Raw genomic sequence first — 18705 nt, 5'->3', positions numbered from 1 at the left:
TGGCATTTCCCTAAAACGTAAAAAATCGCAATTCAGACTCATAGTTCTGGCAATACCAATTTATATACATAAAACTGTGGGATGACTATTTCAACATATAATCATTATTAATCTGATTGATAGTGGGATAGTTTGCCTGTTGCTGAAGCAGGACCATGTCTAGAACATTAATGTAGTATTTTCAGTGACCAAAACAGATGATGAATAAATGAGCCAGTGCCATCACAGAAAACAGCTGGAATACCCTTCTGATTTTTTAAAAATTCTTTTGCTTATTTGATCAAGATGAGTAGCAGCACATTACAGGACTTTTGTTCCAAACAGCACAGGACACTTGGGGAAAATACACCGGGGTGGAGCTCGTGAATTGAAGTTTCTAATCCTCATCTACAATATTTTGAAGACAAAGGCAATATATGTTCAATACTTTTAGAAAGAACAACAAAAATGAGAGTAAACTGTGACTTTTAATGCTTTTCTAAACCTGAACTAATAAAAGCGAGAACAGCAAACATCTTCTAAACGCTTTTTAACAAAATGAAATCCCTAACACACGTAGAGCTATTGGATTTTTTAACTAGGAAAAGGGGATTTAGAGGACAATTTAAGAAAAACTAAACATAGAAGGTACACAGTATGCCTTCACGTTTAGAGAAGAGAAAAACCATGAACAGAACTAAGCTGTAGTGCAAAGATAAACCTAAGAGATTATTGTCTCGTGCTTTTACTTGTAGGGTACTGTATACATTACTATTTAAAGAAATTTACTATGTTTACTGTTTTCCTACATACCTGTAACACACATTTGTGCATACACTCTCTGAAAGGTAACTATCTTCCACAATAAAATACTTAGCACTTATTCTTTGCCCAAAATGATCCACAATAGCTTTGCATCTGTGAAAAAAAAAAAAAATCAAACCAAAATAAGAAAGTTGGAAATAAGGTAACAAAAGGATGTGTAAGTTTTTGATATTGAGTTATATCACACATTGTTTGTATTTTTTAAATGAGTTACCTACTCATTTCTTTAACATGTGAACCCCTAAAACAACTCAACTGAAATTAATAAACAAATCCTGGACTTATACATTCTACACGCAGTGCCCTTATAAATAACTAAATCAGAAAATTAATCAATCGGTCACTTTATAAGGAAAACTAAGTATAAGCTAATAACACTGGCATTTGTTTGTCCATGAAAATGGCACAGGTTTCTTACCTCATGATATGTGGAAAAGTAACACTGTGAATTATTTGGCAGGCACTACCCTATCGCAGCGTTATTTCTCCCCACTTAGCAACCTTTACCAAAGACAAGTTTATTTTGACAATAATATTTGAGAAATTAAGTGACAAATTAACTTAAGAGATGTAAGGAAAAATGTGTGCATCACATTGTCCCAAGAGAACTTTCCTGAGCTTGTTATGTTTGTGACTAAATATACCATTTATTTCCAAGTTGCACAGAAAATGATTAACTAAGTCACACTGCTTTAAGAGCAACACAAACCTTCTTGATAGATACTGTTAGTCCTTCAATATATACAAATTGTAACACAAACATGTATTAGTCTGCCTCAGGCAATACCTGAAAAAGTAAAAAAAACAACCAACCAAACCCCCCAAGACCTCAAAAAAAAAAAAAAAAAAAAAAAGGTCTTTTTAGGCTTAATACTGATATCTAAAAAAGTTTAAGGTTTTATAGAACACCAGAACTTTTACTGTATAAATAAATAAAGCAAATTAGCTTTACTTAACTTTTGCTTGTTGTATGAAAGTTACCATATTTTTTAAAAATTAAATTTATCTGCATCGATACCTCAGTGTTTCAGTCGATTTAATGTACAGGATTCAAACCAGCAAATTCTCTCTCACGCATTTAGACACACACAGCTGCACATGGCAACATCAAAAGAAACAAAAGGATGCCATAGATCAGAGATCTCTTACAGATTTAAATGTGTTTTATCATAGCACATTATCCTGTATCAGTAAATATCTGACATGCAAGTTATGCCTTATGAATAAACAGCATTTCTGTAACTTCACGTTATTCATTAGTTCCTGTGATCAAAATGATCTATAAAACTAGAGATGAGAACCAAACCTAAATAAGTCAGAGCAATCAGCTGCCGCTAACTTGGGTAAATCAGCTGCTTCTGTAGCCTGAAGGTAGAACTGAGCCAGGGCGACACAACGCTGTGTACGGCTGGGACCGCTTCAGGACAATTAGCATCTTTTTATAGCACTGACTTCTAATGCTGATTTCGTAGGAATCTGGATACTACATACATACCTGTATTGAAACTCAACAGATTACTTGAGAACAGTAACTAGAAGAACAGTCTAACAGCACAAGCATTGTTTAATTTAATCATGTAGTATTCTTCATACAGCTTCAGCCACATTCTATTCAACATGTGCTTTACTTGCATGTTTAGGAAGTTTTTTCTTACTGTTAACCTGACGGATTTCATCCTCAAAAACTCATTTGAATACTGCAAATAAACAAGGAAGTCGAGCTGCCACAGTTCTTTTCTAATTACAACCTTTCTTATTGTTTATGAAACAATTTCCTCTGCCACCCCCCTAAACATTACAGGAGGGGAAAGGTTGATTAAATGTCACATTGCATCACTCAAAGCCAGCAAAAGCAACTTCACACTTTCTGTTTTCCTGCTAAGTGTTGTTTCCCCTCCTTCGTTCAGGAATAGCAATCAGGTCGTATGTTTGATAAGATTTTAAACAGAAAAAGAGATAGCGCTTTTAATTTCAGTCTCCACTTTACTTCAAAGGATGATGCCAAGAAAATTTCTTTCAAGTACGGCTTCCAAATATGGCAAACACTTATGCACTGACATTATCAGGTCTCTGTCATCTGATATGTGTTGGGACAATGAATCATACAGAACCCTCCATTGACCTTCTTTCAATGTGTCTAGATAAAAGGATGAAAATTAGAATCCATCTCCTTGCAGTGCCACGAGTTATAAATGTACTTTATAGGGCTCATTATCCAAACTAATGGACTAAGGGCGACATCCTTGAAATGGACTCACCAGCACTGACAAAGCCAGTGTGCAATATTTCAAGAAGGATATGTAAATTACTATGTGTTTGCTATATCTTTTTATTACAGATGTATAAATTTCCATTTATCATATCTTTTCCACTTTTGAGACAGAAATATGTAATTGAAAACATATGCAAAGTGTGATCAACATAAAATGCCTACCACTATTATTAATGCAATACATGTAATTTAAAAGACTTGAAATTTTATCATATGTACAAAAAAAGTGACCTACAAAAAAACATGGAGAAAATAAACAACAAAAAGAAAAATAATCATCATGCATGCATTCAGTGTGCTTTTTCCTCAACCTAAGGAACAAGATGTGGGTTTTATTTTCTAACAGAGCATCAGAGTTCTATCAAGAACACAGGATGTTCTGCACATGTATTAAGACAGCAGAACTAATCTGATACAATACATTTAAAAATAGAAATTTTCAAGTGGATTAGCAAAACCTTAAATAGGTTATGTCTGAAAGGTTCTATACTTTCATACACTCTTCCCTGAATCTTATTTTCATAAGCTATAAAAAGGGCTATAGTAATATGATAAAAATAATTGTACAGTTAGGGATGAAATCTACTGTTCCCTCTATATACAATCATGGGTAGTAAAGAAGTGAAAAGGCAATTCAACTGGATATTGAATGGGTTCTTATTTTTCTTCTGCTGGAGAGAGTGTTAGCCATGTCTAGAAAGGAGCTGGAATAAACTTTGGTGATATGTAGGGACTTTAAATTAAAGTTTAAACTATCAGGAAAAAGTTTGAGAAGAAAATCAAGGCTGTAGCTTTAAGCATAAATTTTCCTTGCATGCATTACAGCAAGATTGTTAAATATAGTGAAAAAATAACGGCACTAAGACCTTGATGAAGTCTGGAAGCCTACAGAACACACTTATAAAATAGTAATGAATACTGCACAATTTGTCTAAACTTCTCCTGTTGTGAGTTTAACTGATGTGTAACCAAAGTGAGCTGCTGCAGTGTCAAGGAGATGGGAATTTGTCTATTAGCAATTACCATTAATAGCCTGTTGACTCAAAAGCTCAGTAACTCCTAAATACCATCATTAACAATTTGATAGTTGATTTTTATTAGGCAAAAGACTGAAGCCTAAAGTCAAGAGGAAATTAGAGCTAGTGCAGAAACGGAATACACAGTAAGGAAAGAGGTAACACAAAAAAAAAAAAGAAAACAAAAAAGAAAAAGAAATAGTGATGATCTTAACAACAAACTGGACAGTTTGCTTAGTAACACTCCAAGGAAAAGACTCCACAAGTAAAAGCAGTAAAAAAGCTGGGCAACCAGCACCACTGACCAGTTAGGATCTCCAGAGTGGTGCTTGGGAGTTGCTAACAACTAGGAGTCTTGTCCTTCTGAATGAGAAAGTTAACTATTTAAACATTATTGGAAAATAAAGCTCCCTATGGTAAAAGTTCAAATATTACTGTTAAAAATAAGTACAGAGTTTATGAAAAGGCGTAATTTTGTTTGCATATGAATCATGATGAAACACTACCATTTGCATCTCAAAGGCTAAAACTATGCAATGAACTGCAGATCCTTAAGGAACTGGTAGAAAGATAAACTCTTACAGAGTTTCAGGAAGAACAGATGCTACTTGACCATGTCATGACAAATCCAGCTACATGTAGCACACTCAGAGAATCAAATGTGCAATGCAACTGGAAAGACATTACACCGATCATTTAACTACTAATTTTCCTAATAAAATGTTACTACGTATTTTCTAGCTTAAACTTCAAACTTCTCTACAGAATTGTTTTGAACTTTTCAGTAAGAGAAACTAAGCTGAAAACAGATCTTAAGAGGTGCAAGGTTTGCAGTTAGACTAAAAACTGATAGAATGTAAAAACCAGAAACCAGGACAATTTACAGAGGTGTGAAAAATGCCCCTGTGGAAAAAACTATGGGTTGATTTCCTTAGCTCAACTTTAAACCTGCCTACATGCCTGATATTGTTGTAAAAGAATTTATCCTAGGATAAGAGGGCAGCATAGTTTATGACAACAATCTACCTAAAAACTCATTAAAGTCTTTTCTCTTGGAGTGACATGCATTATCAGCAAAGATTAATCTGATGAGTCTTCAGGTGGGCTCCATTTTTAAAAATGCAATAACAGAGGGCTCTGTTGTCATCTGATGAAAATCAATTAGAGTAGGTAAGGCCACAAGGAAAACTAACATCACTCATCACCAGCCCCCCGGCAGCTGAAATGATTTGTCTTCCAAGCTTGGGTGATCAGGAGCTGTAGTAATATCACAGGGAAATTAATTTAGTTTCTATATTCTAGACCCACTTCCCTCGTTCTGGAGGACCTATACACAAATTACTTTTAATCAAGGTTGATATGTTATTAATACCAAGGAGGATCTTTGAAGAATCATTTTTTTTAAATTGACTTAACACATTTTTCATCTGTATTTTGTATATAAACAGAAGATTACTTATATTACACTTACCGTCCAGATTCTTTGTCCACTACAAGGCACTGCACAGGATGGCGAAGACAATAGATGCCACCAAATACAGCACATAGCCTAGAAACATGAGGAAAAAAATAAAGGTTACTCCTATCACAACTAATTGTAATCAAAGTGTCATAAGCAAGGCAAAGTACTGTGCATGTTGTAGTAAGTTTTTAATAACACATCTTAAATCTTTGAATCAGACAATAAAAAAAAAATAAAGCATGTCATATAGTTTTTGCAAAGGATATGTTAACTTTTTTTTTTTTGTATTAGCATTTACCTTGGTCCTCTAAATTGTTACATTAGCTTGAGCACTTATTCTGTTATCACTTTCACTCAGGATTCAAAAGCATCTATTTACTGAAGATGCACAGAATATCTACTGATATTCTGACCATGCTACATTGCACACAGTGTAGAATAAAACCATAAGAACACACAACGACCATACCAACCTCCTACTAGAATTCCCAGTGTGATTCACAAGTTATTTCTTTACTCTTACAAAACGTACTGTGGGAACTTCATTGACCACAAGCAGCTCAAATTTTGAGGGCACTAAGAAGTGCCCCAACAGAATGAAACTTCTTACAATCTAAAGATGACCTCTTAACAAACAGTGATTCCTCCAGGTTCCGCCTGTGTGATGATATAGTCGCTTAAGACATTCTGTTCATGGACTGATGATAGAAACATTTCTTAAATGAAAAAAGGAACCAGCTTCGTGGGTCAGGTTTTCAAAAGCTGAAGTATTCTAAGCCATTTAGCAGTATTCCACTTACAAACAAATCCCAACACCTAAACCAAAGAAAATTATCCTAACCAAACATAAAGTCAATATTGCAACTCGTACTCTAAGGAGACTCAGGATTGAAAGAAACTTGACTATGACATGTAAATGTGAGGGGCTGCATGTCAAGTCAGCCCACGGCACCGATTCTTCAGTAACCAGGCTGTTTAACCACCCCCTGGAGGTACTTCCGACTAAAACTCTTCACCAGACGAATCTGCCCTGCACACAAAGTCTGTGCTCTCCTGTAAAGCTGCACAGGGTAAATTCAGTTGGTCTGGTGATAAACATGATCCTGGGTTAATCCCCACATCCCAACTTCCTAGATCTGCCAAAAGCCAGGATTAATCTCTGGGGACCACTTTTCTGTGAAAAAAGATGAGGGAAGTGTGTCTGATCCCTTACAATACAATTTCAGGTTTGGACTGTTTGCCATGTCTGATCTGTCTTGGGAATCTTTATTTTTAAAAATAATTTATTTACTTATTTAAGAATCTCCAGTGGTTCATTCAGATCAATGAGCTATCACTGACCTCTTCTCATGTATGCTGAAGTGAAAGAACAGACAAATAATTTCCATATTGACAGAAACTGCATTATCCTTTCCTCAGAGAGAACCACTCTATCAGAGACAACTGTCAAATGCTATCAAGTGACATTTGACAATTCTGCCTTTGTCCTACAAGTTAAATACACCTGTGTTCTTCTTGTGAGCCCTATTATTCAAAAGTAAATAGCCTCTTACGAGTCAATCGGAAAAGAGCCTGTAGCACATTCAATCCAGTGATGCCCTGTTCCATTTCCCCATGCTGGAGAAGGATACTGTGAGTTTTCTGAGCTCCTGTTATTCGGCTGAGGTTTAGTCTGACCCAACCATTCCACGTTCAGCTCACACATGGAAGGACAGAGCTGAAACTGGGAGGGCATAAAAATGAGAAATTACACCTGTCATTTCAGTAACAGAGTCTGCCTAGGTATTGTATTTAAAATAAGAACATGTAATTCTATTTATATTTTGGTAGAGTTTACACCGTAATTGAAGAGATTGGTGTGGCTACATTTCTAATACCCGCCCAGCATTAGCGAAGCATCAGACCAGCCAAAGCAAACTTTGAGAGACAAGCAGGCTGGCTTGGTGGCACATAGTTCTCCCAGGTTTCTTGGATGATAACAGGATTTTCCTGGTTTACTAACAGATTTTGTTGTTATTTTTTGCTTGGTTGTTTGGTTTGGTTTTTGTCTTTTTTTTTCTCCACTTAAAAAATTTTATTTTGAAGTTACAGAGCTCTGAATATCTGTTCATAGATGATGAACTCAAAAAGAAAACTTTCATTTGACAAACCTGACTTCCTAAAATTGGCATTCAAAAGTCATACTAGATATGCATAGACAGTACCGCGATATCTTTTATACTGCACAAACACCACAGCACGGCGAACCACTGAAGCGCGTTACCAACTCGTGTCTCTCCCAAGTCGCACTCCAGCAGGACCATCAGCAACGTCACTTACTGCTGGTCAAATCGGAAGATCCAGTTCCCTAGAAATCCCTCTTCTAGCCACACAAAAGCAGGGATAACACACGTTGGGTTGAATCCCAGCCATGGTTGTCTGGAGATTGTGGAAGATGATGCGAAGGTCAAACATCCGCTGAAGAATTATGACAGAGCCTTGAGCTATGGGCTTATCATCTGTAATGCTGCAGTCAATGGCTCCTTGCCTGGCAAACGCACATATTAGGATCTTTCGAACCAACTCAGATTAATTTATTTCCTATGTTGTATAAAAGAATAGCACCGTTTACCTAACCAGAACTAAGATTCCTTTGTTAAAAACTCAGAGTTACATATTTCCTTTGACTTCAACCACAGCCAAAGGTTTTTTGATATATGCACTTTATTTTTCTAGTGTGCTTCGAAAGAACTTTGCTGCTTGGCTGCGCAAAAATGTGAATTACTTATTTTCAAGAGTAGCCTCCTATCCAGTGGAAAAGGGCATGACATGTTTTCATAGCAGGCCAGTGGAATTGAAAATTGAAAGGAATTCTGATTGTGTTGTGCTAAACAATTACAAAGAGCAAAAATACCTACTAAAACGGTCTCACATGAAAAATGACATGATTAGGAAGAACTTGCCAAAATTATTTAAATATAGAAACTGAAATATTAAACTAAATGGCATCCTAATAATTTATGATGAAGTAAAATCGTTGTGCTAACATTACTTTCATACAGTAGGCTATTCAAGATGATTTCACTGTACTTCAAGTACAAGGCAACTCTTTGATACCATTAACCCTAAATGACAGACATTTAAACTGATATTACTCTAATTAACTGGCAACGGCCTACACCAATAATTCAAGTTTTGCTGAAAGATTGCAACAACACTGTACTCAACTTCAACTTTGCCCTGGTGACATCAAATCATATTACAGCTAAATTAACAGTTGTGAAAATGCTTGGCCTGGTAGCCTCCATCGCGCACAGCTTTTAAATGCCATTTCAGTTCCCATCAAGGCAGGAATCAGCACTTGTAATTTTTAATACAGCTGTGAAACAATAGGACATATTAAAAGCTGAATTTTTGACAGCATATTCATGATGATTTATGAGTTTGTACATAATTTGATTATTCTATTAATTTTACTGATTACTGATTCAGCTAATCCAGTGAAGGTCACTTACAAAATAAATCTTCATTACATTTCACAGAAAGTAACTGCCTCCAACTAGTTGTTTTCTTTAATTAAAAACTAATGTAACAAGAGAGAAAATAGGCTTCAGGGTTGCTGCATCTGTTGCTAGGAGAGGAGTTTACTGCTTTGATGTAATGCTCTCCGATATTAATTGAACAAAAATAGAATGTGTCTCCATCTGACATCTTGATTTTTCAACAGACAAACCATAAACACTCTTAAATTACAGACTTACCCTTAGTTCATTCTGAAACTACATGAAAGAAGTGGAAAACTGTATCGCATAGTTTCACAACAAAAAAAGTAGGTTTTATTTCCAGCATATATTTTGTCTTCTACTTTCTAAAATGCATGGAGTAATTAATTTAAAAATTGAACGTTTTTCTCCCCAACTGTATAGTCTTCTAGAGCAAAAACTACTTCCTTCCCTCCTTAAAAATGAATACAGCATGTACAGTGCAGTACACTTTGGAGAAAGATCAAAGGAAAACATGCCAAGTGCTGAATTAATGAATTGTCCTGTTTCAATTTATTTTTACACAAAGAGAAAGCTGTGACCTCATTCTTACGTTAAATTCTGTGTTTCCTGAAAGGTCCCTAGAACTTTAGCATTTCCTACAGTATCATTTTGTGTTCTAAAAACATTTAAAAGGAGAATACAGACAAATCAAATAAATAAAATGGGTACAGTTAAAAAAATGGATAATTAAATTTTCCCAACATCCAGTTGCCATAAAAAAGTCAAACCTCAGTATGTGCACCCACCCAGATGAAGACAAAAGAAAAAAAAAGCACCAAAGAGATAATGAAGATAATAATCAATGTCAACCACAACTGTCCTGGCATTTGGCGAGCTATTGGAAGGGATAATATGTGACAATAAATGCTTTAGCAAGCAAATGAAGAGTCTAATTTTTGACATTTTCCTAGAGCCTGTGTTCAGACCGGTTTGTCTAATAACGCACTTGAAAATCATTAACACCACAGAAATTTTCAGTAATTATGCACACTTGTTAGCTATCCTCTTTTACAAGTGTTCAACTGTGAAACTCATTTCCCGTTGTCCACATTTAAAATAACCATAGAACAAAAATCCTCATTTAAGAAATACTGAAGCTGCACAAACATGTTAACTGCATTAAAAAGTGCTAACGCACATGTACATGGTTTTAAAAAAAATCTGCTTTGGAACAGTAGCTGCTTAGCTTTAAGTCATTTCTGAAGCAAACGTTTACTTCCATTCATAGTCAGGGTGGCACTTCAGAAGAGTTTCACTTCAACACCTCCCTCAGATGAGCTACAAGAATGACAAACATTTTTCAAGGGTATTGCAATTAACAGTGCTTTTCAGTGAATCTAGGTTAGGAGTCATTCTCTGGGATGCTAAACTCAAGAACCAGATCATTTCCATGAAAGTAAGGCAAAATCATGGCTAAGGTGTTGTGGGAATTGTAAGAAATTAGTACCAAGCAGGAGAGGAAAAAAGAAAAAAAAAAGAAAAAAAAGAAAAAATTTGCTCCAATAATAAACATTCGTGTCATTTCCATAGATCTTCTGATAACGCTGTAACATACTCATACGCCTGAGTGCTAATTTGCAGGAAGATACATAAACCAGAGTCTGCACATCCCCATACAAGCAGAGAGTAATTCATTTGTTAAGAGATAACACCAAATAATAATATGAAGGAAGTATATCTAATACATTACCATTGTCTTAAATTATTAAAGCAAATAATTACTGAAATATACCATAACATTTGTATATTGTGCTTTTAAGTTCTAAATATCTTTGTAAAATGAAGCAAGAATGATCAGAATACAAGGAAGAAAATGTACATTATTTTCAGCCTTTTTCAACACAATGTTTATTTTTCCTATACCACAGGGTATATTCTAACCCCTATAATCTAATTTCTTGACTGAAAACTTTTCCATGCCTAGTTAGGGATCTGAAATCTATATACTTTGACAACATTTGTATGATTCAGAGCATCTTGTGATATATTCTAATGGTCGAAGACCTTCACAAGGCATAAACTTCTGAAGAACACTGTATTTCTATTCAGTGAAATAATATGGAGCAGAAAAGCTCTGGTATTTGTAAATAATTTTTAAACAAAGAATAGACAAACATCTCACTGAGAAGAAGAGAGAAAATCTGAAATGGGAAGGGATTTTCAAAGTTTCATATACTTAGAATGCATTTCAGAACAAAGGTTATTTCCAAATTAAAAGTCTTTCCCTGTCAAATTCTGAGAAATAATGTGGGCAAGGACACAAAAGCATTCCATAGCTTTATTAACGACAATGCTCACTGATCTGTGAATAACCTGAAGAAAAAAATGAAGATTATTGAGTTACTTTACCAATCTATCCATCCATCACCAGTGAATAGGTCTCAGAATGATGGATTATCTCACTTCCCTGATGTTTATCCCAGGAAAGAGTTTCTCCTTAGAGGGAAAAACAAACAACTGATCCTACAAACATTCATGCTAACTGCGCTTGCCCATTTTGCGTTCATCTGCCGACAAAGTGAAGAGAAATACATCAAGTTTGATTTTTTAAAAGCCAAACTACATTAAGTTTTATTATTTCACTGAAATGCAAGCGAAAACGATTAAGAAGAAAGAAGCATTGCAGCTACTCTTACTATTCAGTATTTTAGTAATGACTAAGTAATACTGATGAGTTGTCAGTCATTTCAAAATAAATTTTCAGGTCCAGAGAAATGGAATAATCTTAAGTGATAAGAGATATGTAAATATGAAAATCATGTATTTTCAAATGTAAGATTTAACTCCATCTCAGACATAGCCTATGTTTTTTAAATCACCCATGATTCCTTCGCACTTGTACAGAATTGTACACATGGTGTGACTCATATCTGATTGTCACAAGGAATTAACACTGAATTTCTCATTAATATGCCAAAGCATACTATTAACATACAGAAAAGTTATGTATATTGCTTAATTGTGCAGATCATGTATAGATTCAAATTTAAAAGACGTTACAATAAAATTTTAATATATCAATTCTAAGTGCTTATTACAGTCAGCTTTCCTAAAGTCCAGTCTTGATTTCAGAATACTATAATGTTCCTAGAGATTGTAACAGGGATGTAATTCGAAATGTTAAAGTGCCTCAGAACCTTCGACATTTGTAGCAGATAATAGCTCAAATGTGAGGGTAAAAACTGATTATTCATTTTTGAAATATATACAGGAACCTTCCAAATCAATCACACAATCCATCATCTCTCAGCCTGGACTCTTAATCTTCTTGTAAATATAGGAATTGAAAGAGATGAACCATCTTAATCAGATCTTTCCTCCATCACAAAATTACTACTGTCACTGGCACTCACACAAAAATGACTAATTTCAGCTCAAATCTGTAACAACTACTACAAAAAGGTTCCATTGCCCACCAAATACATACACAATGTAGAAGTTCAAAGCTTATTTATAGGAAATGCAAGTCACTGACTACCCATAAAAGTCAGCAAGTCACTAATTCCTCCGGCAAAGCAGCTGAAGATGTTCTAGCGTCTCCGCACCACAACCACGTCTGCCTGTTCTTGGGTGACTCTTAACACACAGAAAAAAGACACAATGTGTCACCCCCCAGAACCTTTATGAGATGACAGAGGCCATACAGCCTCCAATTCCCTCTCAAACTTCAAGTGGGAAAAACCTACCCTGCTGCTTCTCAAAAAGTCATTTCCATTTGGGTGTTTGTATCAGCAAGAATCCAGAAAAAAGAATCTGAAACCAGACTGAGGAGACACTATGTACAGACTCCCCCAAAATTCAGTGTGTTCACAAAGCAAGCACAGAGCAAAATCAGAGGTGAAGCCACAACCCACAAGTGGCTCCTCAGCCTTTATTCATTGAATAACAGTGGTCACAGGTGAAGAAAATCACAACTGGCAGCTTCCAGAAGAATTTTGTCTCAAAGGAAAACTGAAAAGATGCATATTTCACTGAGGTGAACTGTAGAAGTGAACTATTTGAAACAACATTCCCCAAAACCAGAAAAAACTCAAAAAGTTTTTCCTTCTGAAAAACTGGAAGAAAGGAGATTTAAGTTAAAAAGAGGAACTTTGTACAACATGGCAAAAGCTATAAGAAAAAAACTTCTTATTATGACTTGTCTCTTCATTAGCTAAAAATCACGTCTTGTAGTTCAATAAAGGAGTTAGTGTCCTCATATTTGAAAACTATTTCAGATTTTTAAGTCAAATATCTTTTTTTTTCCCCAGTTACAAAAGAAAATTTGGAAGCTGACAATTTCAACACTAAACTCCTATATCAGAAAGTTTCAGGGGTATTACCTAATGTTTTCTAAAAACAGAAAAAAAAAAATCAAAATCACACTAAATACTCTAAATGTTGTATCACAGAGACCTCAGAATTTACAACAATCCCCAATTATAGTTTTTCTTTAGTGATGTTTTTTCAAGAAAATGAAAGCTGTATTATAGATTTGCAACAATACATTAACAAGCAGCTGCAAAACGTATATTGATCTTCCTAGCTGCCCCACATATTGAAGTTTTGGCATCTTATGTTTACCATCTTAAATGTAAAGGCTTGCTTAATACCGTGACTAATGAAGGAGAGACGCGGCAGTTTCACGCCAACGAGTCTGAAGCACTGGAAGCTGTTAGGCCAGGAAAAGTTTTGCTGCCTGTCAGCTCGGAATAGCACGAGGCTTCCAATGACCTTCCTTGTGCCGCGAATCCAATTTATGGAGATAAAAATCTCACATCTGTACCTCGACATATTGGGACGTACATTACAGTGATATAAAAGTTTAATTTTCTCTCCTAAACCATACCTGTTTAAGCCAATAAAGAACTAACACCGCTTTTACTCACTCAAGTGTTGTCAGTAGTTATAAAACGTTGTACTGTTTATGCAGAATTCATTTAGAATGCAAGGATGTGACTTACAAATGTCTTTGAGTCATTCACATAAATATGCATGCATGCCATTTATAACAGTAGCCTTGATGAGAACACACAGTGTAACTGGCTGCAAGAAACGCTTAAGAGGTTTACATTAAAACAGAATATAGAGCGGTGGTTAGAAATCACAGAACAGGTGACACCTTAGTCTGATAACCTGGTGATAAAAACTGTAGGGTATGATGTATAGGTTGTGGCGGTACCATTTTACTATACGGTTTGAACAGTATTCTTTGGAATATTGCTCACTTTTAGGAAGACCTAATATCCAAGGCAAACCACATTAAAAAAATGTGATTAATCTTAAAAAAAATTTGTGATTGCCTCCTAAATTGTTCACTTAAAAACAAAGACATTTAGACTTTATTTTTTATCAGAATGTTTGTAATATAAACCTTTGTAAATATTTCTTGGTTTGACAGAGTAATTTGCTTCAACTATTAAAATACTGTCCTCATTGTAAGACTTACAATTCAACAAAAAGAAAAACAACAACCTAAAATGCAGCTATCAATAGGCATAAATAGAAAGTTCAGGTCATGTGAAGAATTCCTGTGATCACAGAATGATTTTCTGATAAGAATATTGATAAGGCTTTTAAACACCACTATTGTTAACTCTTGAAATATATTGCTGTTACAGATCAGAAAATGGCACGTACTAGCTATTGAACAAAATAAAGCCAAAGGGCTTTCAAGAATGTCAGAAAAATTATCTTTAGAAAAACCTAGAGTGGAAAAATGTGACTAAAATTCTAATTTCAGCTTTAATAATTCAATACACTTTTATTTTTCCCAGGTATTTGAAGTGAAAGAAGGTCTAATTACAAAACTTGTGCTACTATAATGGCTCTGATAATCTTTTGATTAATCCGTCAGTCACATAGAGATATCTGGTCCCACATGAAGTCCTTTAAAGACAGAAGGACATTCCTAAAATCTACAAACACAAGTTCTATTGCATGACTGTGTCCAGAGTACTTACCTAATAACAAATCTTTTTCACATATTGTCTCTCCGAACACCTAATTACGTAAACCCACATTTTTAAAAATCTCCATACAAATACAGTTTAAGGTACAGACAAAAGTACAGATGAGGTTACCAAATAACATTTCTCTTCAATATAGTGCAGAACAACGGCTAGCTGCCTAATGAAGGAATGGGAACATTAGGTTATGTATATACACCATAGAGGGCAATTCCACGTGGCCTTCATTAGTTGCTAGGGCTAAATAAGACCTTCCACAATCCAGCCAAGGTGGCTGGTGCCAGTCGGCTACTTTATAGACACTTCCACAAACCATGAGAATTATTCCAGAATATGACTGCATCTATTCTATATGCTGCACTGTCACTGCCCACAGGTCATGTACAGGGCTTGAAGTGGGTGTTGTTTCCTCCTGGAACCAACAGGTTCTTTGTTTTAATTACTTTCTAGGGCTCTAGTAGTGGACAATATATGGCTGCTGTTTAAGATACATAAACGCAGTCTGTATATGGCTCAATGTTACACGGCTTCACGGTATCTTTTCTGCTGCTCAAGTCATAGTTGGAAGCTTGTGTTCTATACAGACCCACAGAATGAAGAGAAAAAGGACGTGATTTCGCGTCCATTGCCCTGTTTGTATAAGTCCGTGACAAAACAAAATGAAAATAATTACATTTTTTAATATTTAGTAGTAAACTGGACATGTGGCACACTTTGCTTCTTTGAGAAAAATCCAGCTCGTTATTAAGTACATGCCTATGAATGGTGGATGCACTCTCAGCATTAATTAGTAACACAAACTGAACACATTTATCTTCCTTTAACTTCAGGAAGACTAAAGCATAAATTTTCTCACCCTACAGGTTGCACAGTCATCCTTTTGTACAGACATTGCTCCAATTCTCCTCTGCCAGTTTCAAAAAGGAATAGCTATGTGTGAGTTACATTATCTCTTTCACATTTCCTAGTACTTATTGCCATAGGCAGCCAGCAATTACAAGCTGCATTTGTTGTTTCAAAGTATTAGAGTAACATAATTTCCAACTTTTTTTTACTTTTTTTTTTTCGGAGAGGGTGGGGGGGAAGTGTGGGGTGTGTGTGTGTGCAATCTCATAGCCAGTGAAAATGTAAAGCAAATAAAATCAACATGAAATTGTTAACAGGATGATTCCTATTGAATAATATCCATTAGCTTTAGGTTACCAAGGATTTCCTTTTTTGAAGATAGGTACTGGAAAAGCAAAGCTTACCTGCAGAAGCACTGTGGAATCTCTCCTTGACCATAGAGAGGAAACAAAAATGGTGTATTGCCATAGCGGCCAAGGCACTGGAGAAATTTTTTTGTTGCCTGAAGACCTTCAAGAGTGCTGCAATTAGTCTCTGAAACCATCGCAATGGAGTGAAGAATGAAGTGCTGCAAGCTGGGTGTTAGCTTCCGTGTTCTCAAGAACTCAGCAAATGTACCATTCTCATAGTCTGCAGAAAAAGTAAATTTAGGTAAAGGGTATAGTATAACATCTGTATTTTTTCATATGCTTCAAGTTTAAAAAGTACTGTTGTATTTAGATGAACAAGTAATGGAGTTCTTCAACAAACATATTGCTGAAAATGGATAATACAAGTCGACGGAAGTTAAAAAGTCTCCAAAGCAACCTCTAAATATGGCTAAATCTCTTCATTATGTTAGACCGGATTCAAATCCACTTCTCAATCATGTGAGAAAAGTGAGCAGCTGTGGACAAAAACCCATTGAAGTGCTTTGGGACGCTGTTTCCTGCAAATTACCCAAAAATGTTATACCTGAATTACATCCATTCAAGAATAGTACTGCTGAATCCATGCTGACATGGTTAGAGTGTGTCTTTATGTGCAGAGAAGCCACCCACACAGTGTCTTAATCCAAAGATGAGAAGGTGCAATATTTATTTCAAGTTGATGACTTGCTTGTAACAAACAGGCATGGAAGAGCCAGGCAGAGGAGGGATGAGGAAGCCTGGTTCCCCTTCCAATTACCAACATTGCTGACGCAGTTTGAAACTGTGTCTTTCGGGAGATTTTCAAGACAAGTGTTGCATGTCCCTGATACACCTCTGAAACACTTCAGTTACCTAATAACTGAACATTTTGGTTTGCTTTCCAGGAAAAGACTGTTTAAGCAATAGCATACTTTCCTACTATTCAGAAATCTGCCCATAAGCTTATTTCAGCCATGGATAAATTCATGGGTAATTCAGACATACTTCCATCAATGCTGAGTCTAGTATTATCACATTATATATTTTGTTCAAGATTCAACCACTGTTTTACTACAAATGTCTCTCACTACTCTTTGTACAGCCATGTACTAAGTCAAAATGACACTTTTTTACCATTCTAAAAAAATTCTCAAGTTTTCCCTAACTTTAGACTTCTTACATAAGCCCAAATTTTACAGAAAAAAGCTCTAAAAAAAATTCTTCACTATCATGAACTCTTCCTATTAAAAGTCTGCATTCCCACGAATGTAATGATCTCACGAAGAGCAATTTTAAATTTCTGAAGTCTTTACCTCAGAGTAATCTGACTCAAAATTCTCTAAATCACTTCCTAGGCTATTTTAAAATGGAGGAATAAAATTTGTTTAACTACATCTGGAAGCGAAGTAAATCTAATGTCATTTAGGTACATAAATCGATGAATTAATTTAAAATTGATGTGGTGTTTCCTTTTTTTACTTAATAAATTTTCTAAATACCACGTATGTTCTCTGAGCCCCTTCATTTCTTCCATCAGCGGCAAACCTGAAACTATCTGTAATCTATAAACCACTTCAGTCTAACGAGTTTTTCCCCCTTCAGAATTTCCTGGAGTTCATTACAGACTCTCTCCCACTCTTACCAGATCATTCTCGATAGTGACCAATTCTCTCATGAGTATGTTTAAAATAATTTTCTCTATTGTTTGCACATAATCGAAGGGTCTTGTTCAAGTAATCAAACCAATACCAGTATCTTAACAATTGTTTCTTTTTAATACTAGATCCTTTCAAAAATAGTGCCTAGCCAAGCTACTGTCAAGATACAAAAGCACCAATACGCTTCAGTCTGAAACATACGTCAATATTTAACTATTCCTCTTTCCTCATCATTTCTTTTGACAGATTTTTTTTTTTGCCTTAGTTTACTTTTAGACTCCAAGAACTGAGAACATCATTCTTTGTACCCTGAGGTGCATGAACCCAAAGCAGAGAGTGGGTTTCCATCACCTTGCTTCTCATGGTCAATTTTCCTCTTTGACCCGATGCTCATTTTTCTTCGCATATTATGGCTCAAATCTGTTCAGATTTTCTCTTGTCTAAATAAGATAAGAGTTGATAAAGGCACTTTGAACTTGCCCTCTGCAACTAACAGGCATGAAATTATATTTACTTTGAAAGTTAAAAAATTCCATTTTCTCCACTTCTGATTTTGTGGCAATATATTGTGAAGAATTACATATTATCCAAAAAAAAAAAAAGAAAGAAAGTAAGATCAGGTACATCACACCATACTAAAAAATCCCTGGGAGTGGGGAGGAAACACCTAAAAATGATAAAAGAAAACATTTTGCAACCTTGCTGTAATATATAATTTTGCTGTTAAAGAAAAATGTAAATAAAAAAATGACATGGGAACTAGAAGAGCAAGTGCTTAAGTAGCAG

The 18705-nt window shown here is 35.4% G+C and overlaps 1 protein-coding gene across 1 annotated transcript in view; it reads right to left on the bottom strand.

Moving 5' to 3' along the window:
- Positions 1-18705, bottom strand: part of CHM (CHM Rab escort protein) — a 60007-nt gene that overhangs the window by 14805 nt on the left and 26497 nt on the right. The window contains exons 8-10 of the mRNA XM_065643206.1: positions 16277-16502; positions 5564-5641; positions 793-897 (exon numbers count right to left, since the gene is read on the bottom strand). Coding sequence (XP_065499278.1) covers positions 793-897; positions 5564-5641; positions 16277-16502 — 409 coding nt within the window. The remainder of the gene's footprint in view (positions 1-792; positions 898-5563; positions 5642-16276; positions 16503-18705) is intronic.

This window comes from Caloenas nicobarica, chromosome 12 (genome assembly GCF_036013445.1).
Source record: "Caloenas nicobarica isolate bCalNic1 chromosome 12, bCalNic1.hap1, whole genome shotgun sequence".
NCBI lineage: Eukaryota > Metazoa > Chordata > Aves > Columbiformes > Columbidae > Caloenas > Caloenas nicobarica.
The sequence above is the reverse complement of the archived record's forward strand: the minus strand, read 5'-3'. Positions and strand labels throughout refer to the sequence as shown.